The 13,322-nt window shown below is 43.2% G+C and overlaps 1 protein-coding gene across 4 annotated transcripts in view; it reads left to right on the top strand.

Annotated features, from left to right (window-relative positions):
• CPSF6 (cleavage and polyadenylation specific factor 6) overlaps positions 1–13,322 on the top strand; it is a 42,072-nt gene that overhangs the window by 22,344 nt on the left and 6,406 nt on the right. For 2 of the 4 annotated variants that reach the window (XM_073651759.1, XM_073651757.1), the window contains exons 6-9: positions 3,532–4,018; positions 4,093–4,208; positions 5,956–6,109; positions 6,530–6,723. In XM_073651759.1, the coding sequence (XP_073507860.1) occupies positions 3,532–4,018; positions 4,093–4,208; positions 5,956–6,109; positions 6,530–6,719 (947 nt within the window). In that variant the 3' untranslated portion in view covers positions 6,720–6,723. The remainder of the gene's footprint in view (positions 1–3,531; positions 4,019–4,092; positions 4,209–5,955; positions 6,110–6,529; positions 6,724–13,322) is intronic. The other 2 variants (XM_073651761.1, XM_073651758.1) reach the window with 1 other exon arrangement.

Below are 13,322 nucleotides of genomic sequence, written 5' to 3'. Positions count from 1 at the left end.
CAGGGTCCTATTCTTCATCAGAGTTCTCGTTCTCTGAATTTAATGGTATGGCCGTTGAGGCTGCGGTGTTGAAGAGGGCGGCCTTTACTGACAATGTCATTCAGACCCTAATTAACGCCAGAAAACCCGCTACCTCGCGCATATACCACAGAACTTGGAGAGCCTTTTTTCATCACTGCGAACAGGATCAGCTGGCTCCTATGTCTTTTTCTTTGCCAGTCATTTTGGCTTTTCTTCAGTCTGGCCTAGAGGCGGGACTCTCTCTCAACACTCTCAAAGGGCAAGTTTCGGCCTTGTCCATTCTATTCCAAAGTAACTTAGCTAGCCGTCCTCAGGTCAAGACGTTTCTACAAGGGGTGGCCGACCTGGCGCCTCCTTATTGCCCTCCAGTGGAACCATGGGACCTTAATATGGTCCTAAGCGTCCTACAACAGTCTCCGTTTGAACTCATTCAGGACATTCCAGCCTCTCTTCTTTTCTGGAAGGTTGCTTTTCTGGTGGCTGTTACCTCTATTAGAAGGGTTGCAGAACTCGTGGCCCTCTCTTGTCGGTCGCCTTTTCTGGTATTCCATCAGGACAAAGTAGTGCTCAGGCCAGTGCCTTCCTTTTTGCCGAAGGTGGTTTCCGCTTTTCACATTAATGAGGACATTGTTTTGCCTTCCTTTTGCCCGACTCCAGTGCATCCACGGGAGAAGTCCCTGCACAAACTGGACCTGGTCAGAGCTTTACGTGTGTACCTTTCTAGAACGACCTCCCTTCGGCACTCGGATGCCCTTTTTGTCATCCCTAAGGGCCATCGCAAGGGTCTTCCTGCTTCCAAGTCAACCATCGCCCGTTGGATACGTTCGACCATTTTGGAGGCATATCGCATCTCGGACAAACCTCCCCCTCCCGGAGTAAGGGCTCACTCCACCAGGGCGGTGGGGGCCTCTTGGGCGGTCCGCCATCAGGCTTCGGCCGCAACGTGGTCTTCACTCCACAGCTTTTCAAGGTTTTACAAGGTCCACACTTATTCTTCGGCTGATGCCAGTCTTGGACGGAAGGTCCTGCAGGCGGCAGTTGCCGCAGTCTGACCTAGTCTGTGACTATCTTCTGTTCTCCCACCCAGGGGACTGCTTTGGGACGTCCCATGGTCCTGTGTCCCCCAATGAAGCGATAGATTTTACGGTGAGTACCAAAAATCCCTCTTTCTTGGAGCCTTCATTGGGGGACACAGCACCCTCCCTGATTTTGGGCATATGTCCAGTTGGCCCTGTTGGGCATCTCATTCAGTTTTCACCTTTGTGCTCCGTTTGGGCATTGCATAGTTGTTTGTTTTATGCTTCTCCTACTGCTTTAGCCACTAACTGGTGAGCTTGGTGCCTGTAGGCGAGTGCATACTGCGGAGGAGGAGCTATTTTCCTTTTTTTGCCTAGTGTCAACCTCCTAGCGACAGCAGCATACACCCGTGGTCCTGTGTCCCCCAATGAAGGCTCCAAGAAAGAGATTTTACGGTGAGTACCAAAAATCCCTCTTCTCTGATTGTCCCTCACCTGGTTTTGGCTCCATAAGAGAAAAGGTATAGTAGAAACAAGTCACCAATTCTGCATTTATCACCCACTCCATGCTTTGGCTCCCACTCCTGAGAAAAAAATACTTATCAAATACTGACAGTGGGGCCACGAAGCGTTTCCGCAGCGGCAATTCCTCTGCAGAAACGCTTTAAAAACCGCTTGGTAGAAGGCCTGTCATGTTCCCCAATGATAATCCGCATGTGCTGTGCACATGCTGCAGAAATTGCTGCTGCGGATTATCATTGCGGAAAAATACGCAGCACTACCAATTATTTTGCGAAAGCGCTGCGTTTTCGCTGCCATTGACTTGCATTGGAACGCATGTAATCCGCATCACTGTATATGTAGATGCGCATTCCATGCGTTTCAATGTGCGGATGGTACCCGGGTCTGGAGAAGAGGAGACTCTCCTCCGGACCTTGGTACCATAGAACCTGTAAAAAAAAAAGAATAAAATAAGAAATGAACATTATACTTTCTTTCTGATGGCCCCCGGTGTCCTTGTCTCGGCTTGCCGGCAGATCGCGGTGGACTCAAGGACCTGCCATGACGTCATTTAGTTATGTGACGGGTCACGCGACTGCTGACGTCAACAGGTCCTTTAGTGTACCACGAGCTGCTGGCAAGCCGAGATGCATCAAATAAAGACCCCGGGGGGCCATCAGATGGTAAGTATATATTTATTTTTTACCATTCTTTCGATCACACTAAAAATCCATGCCAGTTGCGTGGATTTATATAGTGTGACCAAGTTGTCACGCACTTTCCAAGTGATGCTAAAATCGCTTGGAAAGCTCTTGACAACCTACATGCGGAAATGCATGTGAAGAACGCTTCACATCCGCATGTCCCTGGCAGGAAAAACGCATGTATAATCCGCATGCGTTTTTTCTGCCAGGGAGATGCAGAAACACTCAGGAAAAAATCCGGAGCATTTCCGCATTGTTAGCATCACTTGGAAAGTGCTTTACAACTTGGTCACAGTTTGCATGGATTTATATAGTGTGACCGTAGAGAATGGTAAAAAATAAAAAAATAAATATATACTTACCTTCTGATGGCCCCCGGAGTCTTTATTCGATCCGTCCTGGCTTGCTGGCAGCTCGAGGTACACTGAAGGACCTGCCGTCACATGACTAAATGACGTCGGCGCAGGTCCTTCAGTCCACTGCGATCTACCGGCAAGCAAAGACAAGCACACTGGGGGCCATCAGAAGGTAAATATAATATTTATTTTTTATTTTATTCTTTTTTTTACAGGTTCTATGGTACCCGGGTCTGGAGGAGAGTCTCCTGTCCTCCACACCCGGGTACCATCCGCACACTGAAACGCTTGGATTCCGCATGTACAGATGTAGTGATGCGGAATCCATGCGTTCCAATGCAAGTCAATGGTGGCGAAAACGCAGCGCTTCCTGAAAAATAATTGGTAGTGCTGCTTTTTTTTCCGCAATGATAATCCCCAGCGGAAATTTCCGCAGCAATTGCACAGCACATGCGGATTATCATTGGGGAACATGGCAGGCCTTCTACCAAGCATTTTTTAAGTGTTTCTGCAGCGGAATTGCCGCTGTGGAAACGTTTAAAAAATGCATCGTGGGCACACAGCCTTAGTCTATTTTGTTCTTTATTTGAAGTGGAGCTGTTATAGAAGACGCATCCTTCCTATGATTGTTAGAAACATCACCAGGCCGATTCCTTTCACTATAATGGGGTCTATTTAGTTTCCATTATAGAGGCAGCAATTTTAGTGGATAAAAGCACAGTGTGCTGTGTTGTTTTGATGCAGAAAATATTGGACTTGCAATTTTACCAAACACTGTATTTTATATAGCGTACTTACTAGGGGTGCCAATAATGTTGACAATTGTCCATGATTGCTGTAATATTTTAAATGTTTACTTGATATGAGGATATACAACACTTATTAAATACTGGACTCTTAAGATTTTATGTTAAATGTGTTTTTTAATTTTAGGCATGACTCCTCCAAGGCCACCTATGTGTCCACCTGGTCCTCCAGGGCCACCTGGTCCCCCGCCACCAGGACAACCACTTCCTCCCCCTATGGCTGGACCTCCTAATAGGGGTGAACGCCCTCCTCCCCCAGTGCTATTTCCAGGACAACCATATGGTCAACCACACCTAGTTCCTCTCCCTCCAGGTCCACCACCCCCTGTCTATGGCCCTCCACCTGGTCCACCGCCTCCTCAACAAGGTCCACCTCCTCCTCCTGGTCCATTTCCTCCACGCCCTCCAGGTCCTCCAATGGCACTTGGACCACCCCCTCACTTACCAGGCCCACCTCCAGGTGGACCACCTCCAGCTCCACATGTGAATCCAAACTTCTTTCCACCACCGGGAAATGCTGGTATGCCTACATCAGATAATAGAGGACCACCATCATCAGACCCATATGGTCGACCCCCTCCATACGACAGAGTAGATTATGGGCCACCAGGAAGGTAAGTCAATTAAATATTTAACTATCATATTGTCTTTTTTTATCTTGCCTACATTAATCATTTACTTCTTATAGGGACATGGACTCTGTCAGAACTTCATTAAGTGAAGCAGAATTTGAAGAAATAATGAATCGAAACAGGGCGATTTCAAGCAGTGCAATTTCTAGAGCCGTTTCTGATGCCAGTGCTGGTATGTCAAATCAGAATATATATATATATATATCCAAGCATCCATACTATGTAACTTTATAGTAATTTTCTGTTCCACATGCCACTGTACCATCGCTAAGTTGCAGAAGACTAACGTAATATGTATGTAAAAATGTGAGCATTTGTGCTTGCACAGTGTATATTCTAATGCTATTTACTGTTATTGCATAGCCCCCTTTAAACAGCTTGTAGAAATGGGCAAGGGAAGTAACTAACGTTTGGTAATTATTCAAATTGTTCACTTTACTGTCTCCTTGCAGAGACCAATAATGCAATGGTGACAGCGGGAAATGCAGCCGTATTGTTACTTTTTAATTTTCTTTTCAGAAACCAACATTTGGTATTACAGTACATATTTTCTTTCTTTATTGATACCAAAGTTTCAGTTTAACCATCAATTGCCAAGAAGGGTTTTTAAAGATGATCAGCAATATGGCTACAACTTTTAGTTTTGTTTTTGTTTTTATAAGTTTCCAAATTTGGAGTTAAAACCCTGCACATGCCCACAGAAATGTAGTGGCAGTAAGCAGGGGTACAGCAGTAACTGGGCTTTTATTTGTAAAATACAAAAATTTGGTGCATAGAGCCAATTCTTAGGACACAAACTTTAATCAATGAAGCCCATGCTTGTGTTTTAGATTTTTGGTACAAAGACAGGTACATTTAGAGTATGGTACTTTTGTTTAGATTTTTACAGTCCCAAAATTCTAAAGGCCCGATTCATGAAAGCCTTGACGCCAGTGCTTTGACATTAAAAGCTTAGAAAAGTCACAACATTTTGGAGCAACTTGAGGCTGCACTAAAATTTTGCATCTTTTGGAGTTCACACCGTCTTTGCCCAGCTACATCAAAGTGGAAGGAGCTGGGACGTGGTCGTTAAAATTCATGATGAGCAGTGGCCAGCAATGACTGGAGTAGGATTTGTGGCGAGATGCACAAGGAGGCGCATGCCACTTTTCCAGTGTTTCTGATTCATTAAAGCTTAACCGTCATTTTAATTTTTATTTCATAAATCAATAGTACACACGAGAATAAGCAACTTTGTAATGATAGGAGATGGCAGTTGCTTTGGATACAATTCTATGTAGGGAGGAGCACTGCCTCTAGCTCCTCCTGTCTTCATAGAATCTTCTCAGCAGCTGCCATCTCCTATCTCAATAATGGGAAAGTCTGTCTTCACTGAATACAGATTTTACCTCAGAATTGAGAATTTTGATAATTAGTGATCACCTCTGGCAGAGAAAGAAGCAGATCTCTGATAAGATATATTACAAAGTTGCTTATTTTCGTGTGTACTATTGATTTATGAAATTTTAAACCGCGGATACGCTTTAAGAGGTGTGCACTTTAATGAATCAGGAGCAGTCTGACTTGTGAACAGCGCCGGTCTTGATGAATCAAGTTTTTACTGCTTTTATTTTCAGATGCTTTTGATCAGGTGCCTTGTCATGATGACCATAGTCTCAGCATAGCTCTATCCTTATACAACGCTGCATCTTCTTTATTAAGTCCTTATGTACTGGAAGTAGTCTTGGTATGAGATTAGGCCTCACTAATGTGATAATTTTACATACATTATATGTCTGCTACATCAGATTAATTTGCCTTGACTGATTAATTTATACTGGCCTAATCAACATTTGAGGTGAAAAAGTAAGCTGTTAGGCTAGACACTGTCTGTTTTCTTGTTGTAGTTTTGTAATATACATATATTTTTTTTTGTGTAGGTGATTATGGAAGTGCAATAGAGACTTTGGTAACCGCTATTTCTTTAATTAAGCAATCCAAAGTTTCTGCTGATGATCGCTGCAAAGTACTGATCAGTTCTCTACAAGATTGTCTTCATGGAATTGAATCAAAATCCTATGGTTCAGGGTCTAGGTAATGTGCTCTGTCTTCATTCGTATATGCTTGTTAGTGTAGGAGTGCAACAAAAGTACATCATAATGTATGAGGAGCTTTTTTTAAAAAAAAAAATGTATCCCTTGCATTGGCTATTAAGGAATGGTTTTCTTCTCTCCTAGTGTCTATTTGCCAAAACATGGCTGAATACAAAAGGATGCATAATAACTTCCATCTAGTAAGACTTTCAGTATTGAGGAAGAGAGAAATTAATGGCATAACAAGCCTACGCTTCCTTAATGTGAAGATCATCTGAGACTTTAAAGAAATTAATAGCATTTCTTGTAGTGGAGACCTTCTTCTAGAATATATTTTTAATTTGTATTTTGGGAAAGACTGCTTAGTAATGGGAGAGAATGTTTTTAGTTTTAAGGGAAATTAATTGAGTATTTCCTTTAGAAGACGTGAGCGTTCAAGAGAAAGGGACCACAGTAGGTCACGAGAAAAAAGCAGGCGTCACAAATCGCGCAGCCGAGATCGCCATGATGACTATTACCGGGAAAGAAGTCGTGAACGAGAAAGGCATCGCGATCGGGAGCGTGATCGTGATAGAGAAAGAGACAGAGAGCGAGAATATCGTCATCGCTAAGCAGGTGGGTATATTTTAGGCTGGAGGATTTAGGCTCTGCAGAACAAGTCACCGATTGTTTAAATAAAGAAAACCCAAATCATTATAAAACGTTGGTGTTTTGGTAAGTACTTCTGGGTACAGTGCTTGGTTTAATGAAAATTATGTATTAAAGGGGTTGTCCACTACTAGGACAACCCCTTGTTAAACTAAATGTTTGGTCCCGATAAAATGTAAAAAAACTATACTCCCCTCCCGTGCCGGCTCCGTTCCAGTGGTGTCTGCGCTCGCGGTCCCAGCAATGTGAAGCAGTGGAATGACACTTGATGCCCTGCACCCAATCAGCGCTGGTATCACTGTCTCTGCCTTCGGACAAACTGAACATGAAGAGGAAGCCAGTTCTGCAGCTGATCCCAGACTTCCTCTTCATGTTCACTTTGTCCGAAGGTGGAGACCGTAACACCAGCGCTGATTGGGCGACAGGCATCACTTGTCATTCCACCGCATCACAGCCCCGGGACTGCGAGTGCCGACACTGCTGGAACGGAGCCGGCACTGGAGGTGAGAATAGTTTGTTTTTTTTATCGGGACCAAACATTTATTTTAAGAAGGGGTTGTCCTAGTAGTGGACAACCTCTTTAAATTTGCAATTTTTTTTTAGGTTTCTAAAGAAATTCGTAGGAAATATGAGAATTCCTGCTGCGAAAATAACACTTGGCAGGTGTTCTATGTCCTTCAGATTAATGCTGGGGATTAACTGGATGGCTTACAGTATTTAGTAATGTCATAAAACTGGTATAACAACAAATAACATACTAAAACAGAGGAGTGATTCATCTTGTCAGCTAATCTGATTTTCTGCTATTTCTAAATGGGTTCGCCACCTAAAGCTCCTAGTGACAAGATCATTTGGTGTAGAGAAGGCCTTTATTTAAAGGAGATAAAAAAAATGTGATTCTATTGATGTACCTTCAAAACTGTGAAGGCTTACATACATAGTGCTGATTTCAATAGTCCTTTTCTGTTTTTCAAAAATATTCAGTGTGATGGAGATGCAACTGCTGAGTGCTCCTCTTCCCATCTGGGACGTTATCTCACAGATCAAGGGGCATGGTCGTTTCCTGGCATTTATCACAAGCCAACCTCCAAATAACTGCTCCTTCCATGTAATCATGTATTAGGGGTGTGACTTATCGGCACACACCCTGAGTGAGCAAGAGTCTGTGCTTTGCCTTCCCAACCCCCATATCATCTGCCTGCTGTTAATTCATAACTTAAATGAGAGCCTCCCTCCAAACTCTTGTCACAAAGAGGCTGTGGAGAGGCAGCCTCCCTGTCCATAGTCTATTCCCGTCATTAATACTGCTCTCCCTCCTGAATAGTCTTACTGCATCACACGTGCCTCCCCAGCCTGGGAACAGTATTTATTACTGATATAGACCATCAAACCTATAACCGCAGCAGTTCTCCTTAGTTTGCACTATCCTCAGGCTGGTGAGGTATGTGTGATACAGGACAACTACTGAGAGAGGGAGAACAGTGCCGTACCGACGCATGTTGCCTCTGCACAGCCTCTTTGTGACAGGAGCTTGTACGCTAGCTCTGACTTCACAGCTATGAATTTGTCGCAGACAAATATGATGGTCGGGCAGGCAGAGCACAGAATCACTCTCTCAGGGGGCTTGGCTTGCAGTGCACGCATGATAAGTCATTCCCCTTACTATGTGACTGCATAGAAGTAGCGGTTTTCAGGAGGAAGGTTGGCTTGTGTTAACAGCTAGGAGCAGACCACACCCCTCGATATGTGACATAATGTCCCAGAGGGGAGGGGGAGTATTCAGCAGCTGCGACTCCATCACACTGAATAGTTCTTACTACCTGATATTGTGACGCGTGAAAGGAGCACTATGGATGTAAGACTTCATAGTTTAAGAAGTTATACAGATCGGAGAGGTAAAGTATACCTGAGTACCTCTTTAATGTTTGGGAAAGGTGAACAGATAGATGATAGAGATCTATGTACATATTTTATAATGCACTATGGGATCAATGAGCGATGCGCTCATCTTTTTACGAAATCTTCATAAAGAATTCATGGAGATGTGGTCGAACATGCGAAGATTCGCTCCATTCTAATTTGGGACAGAAGTGTCTCATTCTGCCAGTCAGAGCAGGTCCCAGCGGCTGGACTCCCACCGATCTGTTAGTTATGATCGATCATGTAGTTAGGTGATAATTTGTCTTTACTGAACAAGCCCTTTTAAAGTGGATTAATATTTTCAGTGTTTCCACTTTTTTTTACTCACTTATTTACATATCTCTGTAGATTAAGATTTACATAAAATCAAGCACACTTTGAAATATTTTGCTTAACTTTACTACATAATTGTCATTTGGCACGTAAAATTCCTATATAAATTGCATTTTCTATGCAAATTGGGCTAGTAATATTCCATCTTTTAGCCAAGCTTTTATATATTTTTGCATTTTCCTTTGGTATTGTGACTTCCTAGCATACAATACATACATGTGTTCACGCAGCCTGAAGCCAGATCCCACACATGTAATATTTAGTGCTGTTTTCTTGTAACCAAAACCAGGGACAAAGTCTCTTCTGTCAGATATCTGGGGAGAAAAGCATCTGGCCTATTGAATTTCTTTGTGCTCCTTAGATATGTGTCTGTCTCTTAGGCCGGTTTCATACCTCCTGATTTTCCCAGTACCGGAAAAAACAGTACTGGAGATGTCAGTGTGTGACAACCGTGTGCCACATCAGGAGCACACGTACTGGTGCTTGTGAATCGGCAGTACAGTTAGTGCTGTTCCCAAGAGCCGGGTGCTGAGCGCTGCCCTCATCATTGTCCTTTGCTGTCTGGAGATGTCCCCTGCTGTAATCCTTTGACCGCTGACGCAGAGGAACCTGGGAGAATGAGCCGCTCCAGCGAGCGGGCCTCAGAGCTGCGCTGAGCTCAGGAGTGGTGTCCTGTCACTCAGTGAGCTCCGCTCAGTGCAGGGCCCCGCTCAGCAGTTAGAGGATTACAGCGGGGGACATCTCTGGACAGGTGAGTATAAGGATTTTATTATTTTATTCTTATTTTTACACATGGACACTTCAAGAGCAGACTACTACTCCCAACATTGTCCCTTGCTTGTGCTTATCACGCAAGCAAGGGACAATGATGAGGGCAGAATTTAGCACCCGGCGCTTGGGAACAGCACTAACTGTACACTGATTCCCAGGCACTGGTACTTGTCACACTGATGACAAATGGATATCATCCGTGTGTGTTTAGCGTGGGATATTTTGCGGACCGTCCAGCGTGTAAAAAAACTTTAACATGTCTACTTGTGAAGCACACGTGTAAACACACTGACCTGTGCGCAGACCCATAGATTTAAATGGGTCTGCGTGTGTCAGTGTCTCCAGTTTGTGTGGAAACTGTCACCACACGTACCGGAAACACTGACGTGTGAAAATGCCCTTAGAGAGCACAGGAGGGCTTGGCTGAGCCTTCCAGGGTATGTATGTTGGTTTTGGGTTGTAGATAGCTGTCATTCTCATTAAAGTAAGTAATATGTATTGTTGCCTTTTGTTAAAACTGGTATGTCATTTTCCTATAATGTTTAAAGGGAATCACCAGGTTTTTGCTACCAAATCTGACCAAATGATGTAGAGTTAGAGACCCTGATTTCAGCGATGTCACTTACTGGTCTGCTTGCTGCAGTTTTGAGAAAATCCACTGTTTTATAAGCAGGACATTATCACCAGAGGACTAGCAAACCTGCTGCCAGGTAGTTAAAATTTTTCATGAGCTCTGTATAACTCAGACCCCTCCACTGATTGGCAGCTTTTTGTGTGCACTGTACATAGGCAAAAATCTGCCACTGGTGGGGAGTGGGGTTGAATTCTGCTTTCAGAGAACTGGTAGATCAGAGGCAGATACGTTATTTGATCAAAATTACAGCAAGCAGCCCAGTAAATGATGCATTTCAGGAATCCAGATCTCTGCCCCTATATTTATGCTGCTCTCAGATGGGGTAGCAAAAACCTGGTGACAGATTCCTTTTAAAGTGTAGCATAGTCTGAGGACAAGTTCACTGTATGGCTCAAAAAAAATGTTGCCTTTTGTCCAATATCTAACAAAAAAAATCAAGCCGACTTAGTTTATAGTATAGATTTCACACACGGTTTGCATTCAAGCTGTATAAACTATTTGGTAAATCTTCAAAAAAAAAAACCGTCTAATATAAATTTAGTAATTGATGCCTTTAAGTTGTAAACAATATATCACTCCAAAGGTCGAAAATGAAATGTATTGAATAAAATAAAAGTATTTTATATCTTATGCACTACATTTAATGCTAACACAGGAGACCCAAATACATGGCTTTGATATTGTTCCACAAGGATAGCTGAGTCAACAGATACAGCATGGGGCATCTACTATGTCATTTTATTTGTCTCGTGTAAAATGGTCAGTGCTGCAAAACAGTTCTATATAAGCCCAAAATTGTAAATATCCTTGACAACACTGTATGTGGGAGGTTTATCTATGTTGTAAAGCTGGGATTACTAGAATTTGTTTTAAGCAGAATAAGTGAAATATACTTTCAATGAGCCACTTAAAGCTAACATACAAACAACTCAAGTAGATGGGGATGTGCTGCAAGTCCAGTGGGTGGGAAAACTTGTGCAGGCAAAAACTTCACATGGGCTGAAATGCTTGGCTAACGCTGCACCTAGGCTGGACGATTTCGCAAAAATAAAATCTTGATTATTGAAAATGGTAATGATGATTTTCAACTTTAATTTAGTGGCAATGCGGGCCATTCGTAGCCCATCATATTCACTATAATCATACTATTATTATTTTTTTTATTTCAAGCTTCATAGGACTGGTCAGACAGGGAAATTGGGGATGGAGGTGAAAGCCTAGGGTTCAAAAATAATCCTTATTGCAGTTTATGGAGGGCTTAAGGCAGAGGTGAGCAGCCACGGGTGATCACAAACAGAAGGGAGCACATGAGGGGGTTATCCTTTTACCTCCTGCACAAGAAAGGAGGAGGGGAAAAATAGATGCAGGAGGGGAGGAAGAGGTTATTCCTCTTACACAGAATAGAGAACTGATTACAAACCTTAGTTCTGAGAAATGGAGGAGGCAGGGGTGGAGATTTCATGGTGTAGCAACAACTACTGAATTAAAATACTTTATTTCTATAGCGCCAACATATTCCACAGTTATTTACAATTCAGAGGGGACTTGTACAGACAATATCAGACATTTCAGAGTAACAATTCTACAGATACCAAGAGGAGTGAGAGCCCTGCTTACAATATATGAGGAAATAGGGTGGACACAAAATGTAAAAAGTGCTTGTATTGTATGGTCCAGCCAAACATAAATATAATAAGGTACTCAAATAACGCTACATGAACCGGTCACTAGCCAGTATGTGTACAAAAATGGACTGCAATTAAGTGAATGGAGGGGGTGTAAACAGGATACGATGGACCAGATTCTAAGAAGGATTTAGGAAGGACAAAAAGGGAATAATTAGGTTGGTGAGGTGAATTGCTGCTGTCCCTGCACCTACACAGCAATCTTTGTTAATTCTCTGCTACGTCGCCACCAAGCTTCCCAATACACAAGCCTTTTCCTTGGCACTCTCCCTACGCAGCTCCTGCTCATGTTTGAGTTGCTCTTCTCAGTCATAGTTCAGCGGTTCTCCTCTTTTTCCAACAGTGCCCACTCCACCAATGGTAAAGGGATTGTCCGGGGCTTTAGGATAGACACTCTGCATGATTGGTGGGGTTGTAACACCTGGCAGTGGCCGGATCTGCTCTGTTGTGGCGCAGCACAGCCCCCTCAACTGTATTGTGGCCGCAGCTGGGTACTGCATATCCGACCCCTATTCGAAAAAATAAGGGGCGAATGTGCAGTATGTATCTGAAGCCACTATTCCGTTGATGGAGCTATGCTGTGCAGCAACGCAACTGAGCAGTTTCGCCCTCCACAGGCTCCAGAAACAGCTGATCAGCGGGGCAGCCAGGGGTCACTACATTTATAACCTATTCCAAGGATAGGCCATCTATGTTAAAACCCCAGACACAGTGTTGCTGAGAGGAGAGTGGACTGAGTTAAAATCAATTTTTAGTTTCTGTGAAAAATGAAAACTGTACCACTAATGGCTTATTAATCGACTTAATTTGATTAACCCCCCCCCCCCCCTGTCCTAACTGTACAGTGTTGTTGGACTTCCACCAATCAGAAAGTAATGACCTTTTTAAAGAGAACCCATCAACAACAAAAAAAAACATTTTATTAAATAAAAATGATGTATCTTTGTTTACTTTATTTAGATTGATATGGACTATCAAATCAGCCGGTATCTATCTAAAACCTTGTTTACATGCCTAAAATTTGCTAGAAGCACGCTACCATCTTGTGGGTGACAGGGCTTCTAACTGATCACCGCTCTGCACTAACCAGTGTGATCTTGCAGTAAATGACAGATCTCTGTAATTGGTGTAGTGACTAATGTCTGCTTTGAGAAGGGAGGGGGTAACCCTCAGCATCCGTGTTTGTGGATTCACTGCCTGACTGTCCCCCAGCACTATACAGC

Source organism: Phyllobates terribilis, unplaced genomic scaffold, assembly GCF_046119375.1.
Source record: "Phyllobates terribilis strain yellow unplaced genomic scaffold, ASM4611937v1 Scaffold_11__3_contigs__length_659146591, whole genome shotgun sequence".
Lineage (NCBI taxonomy): Eukaryota > Metazoa > Chordata > Amphibia > Anura > Dendrobatidae > Phyllobates > Phyllobates terribilis.
Note: the sequence above shows the minus strand (reverse complement) of the source record. Positions and strands in the feature narration are given on the sequence as shown.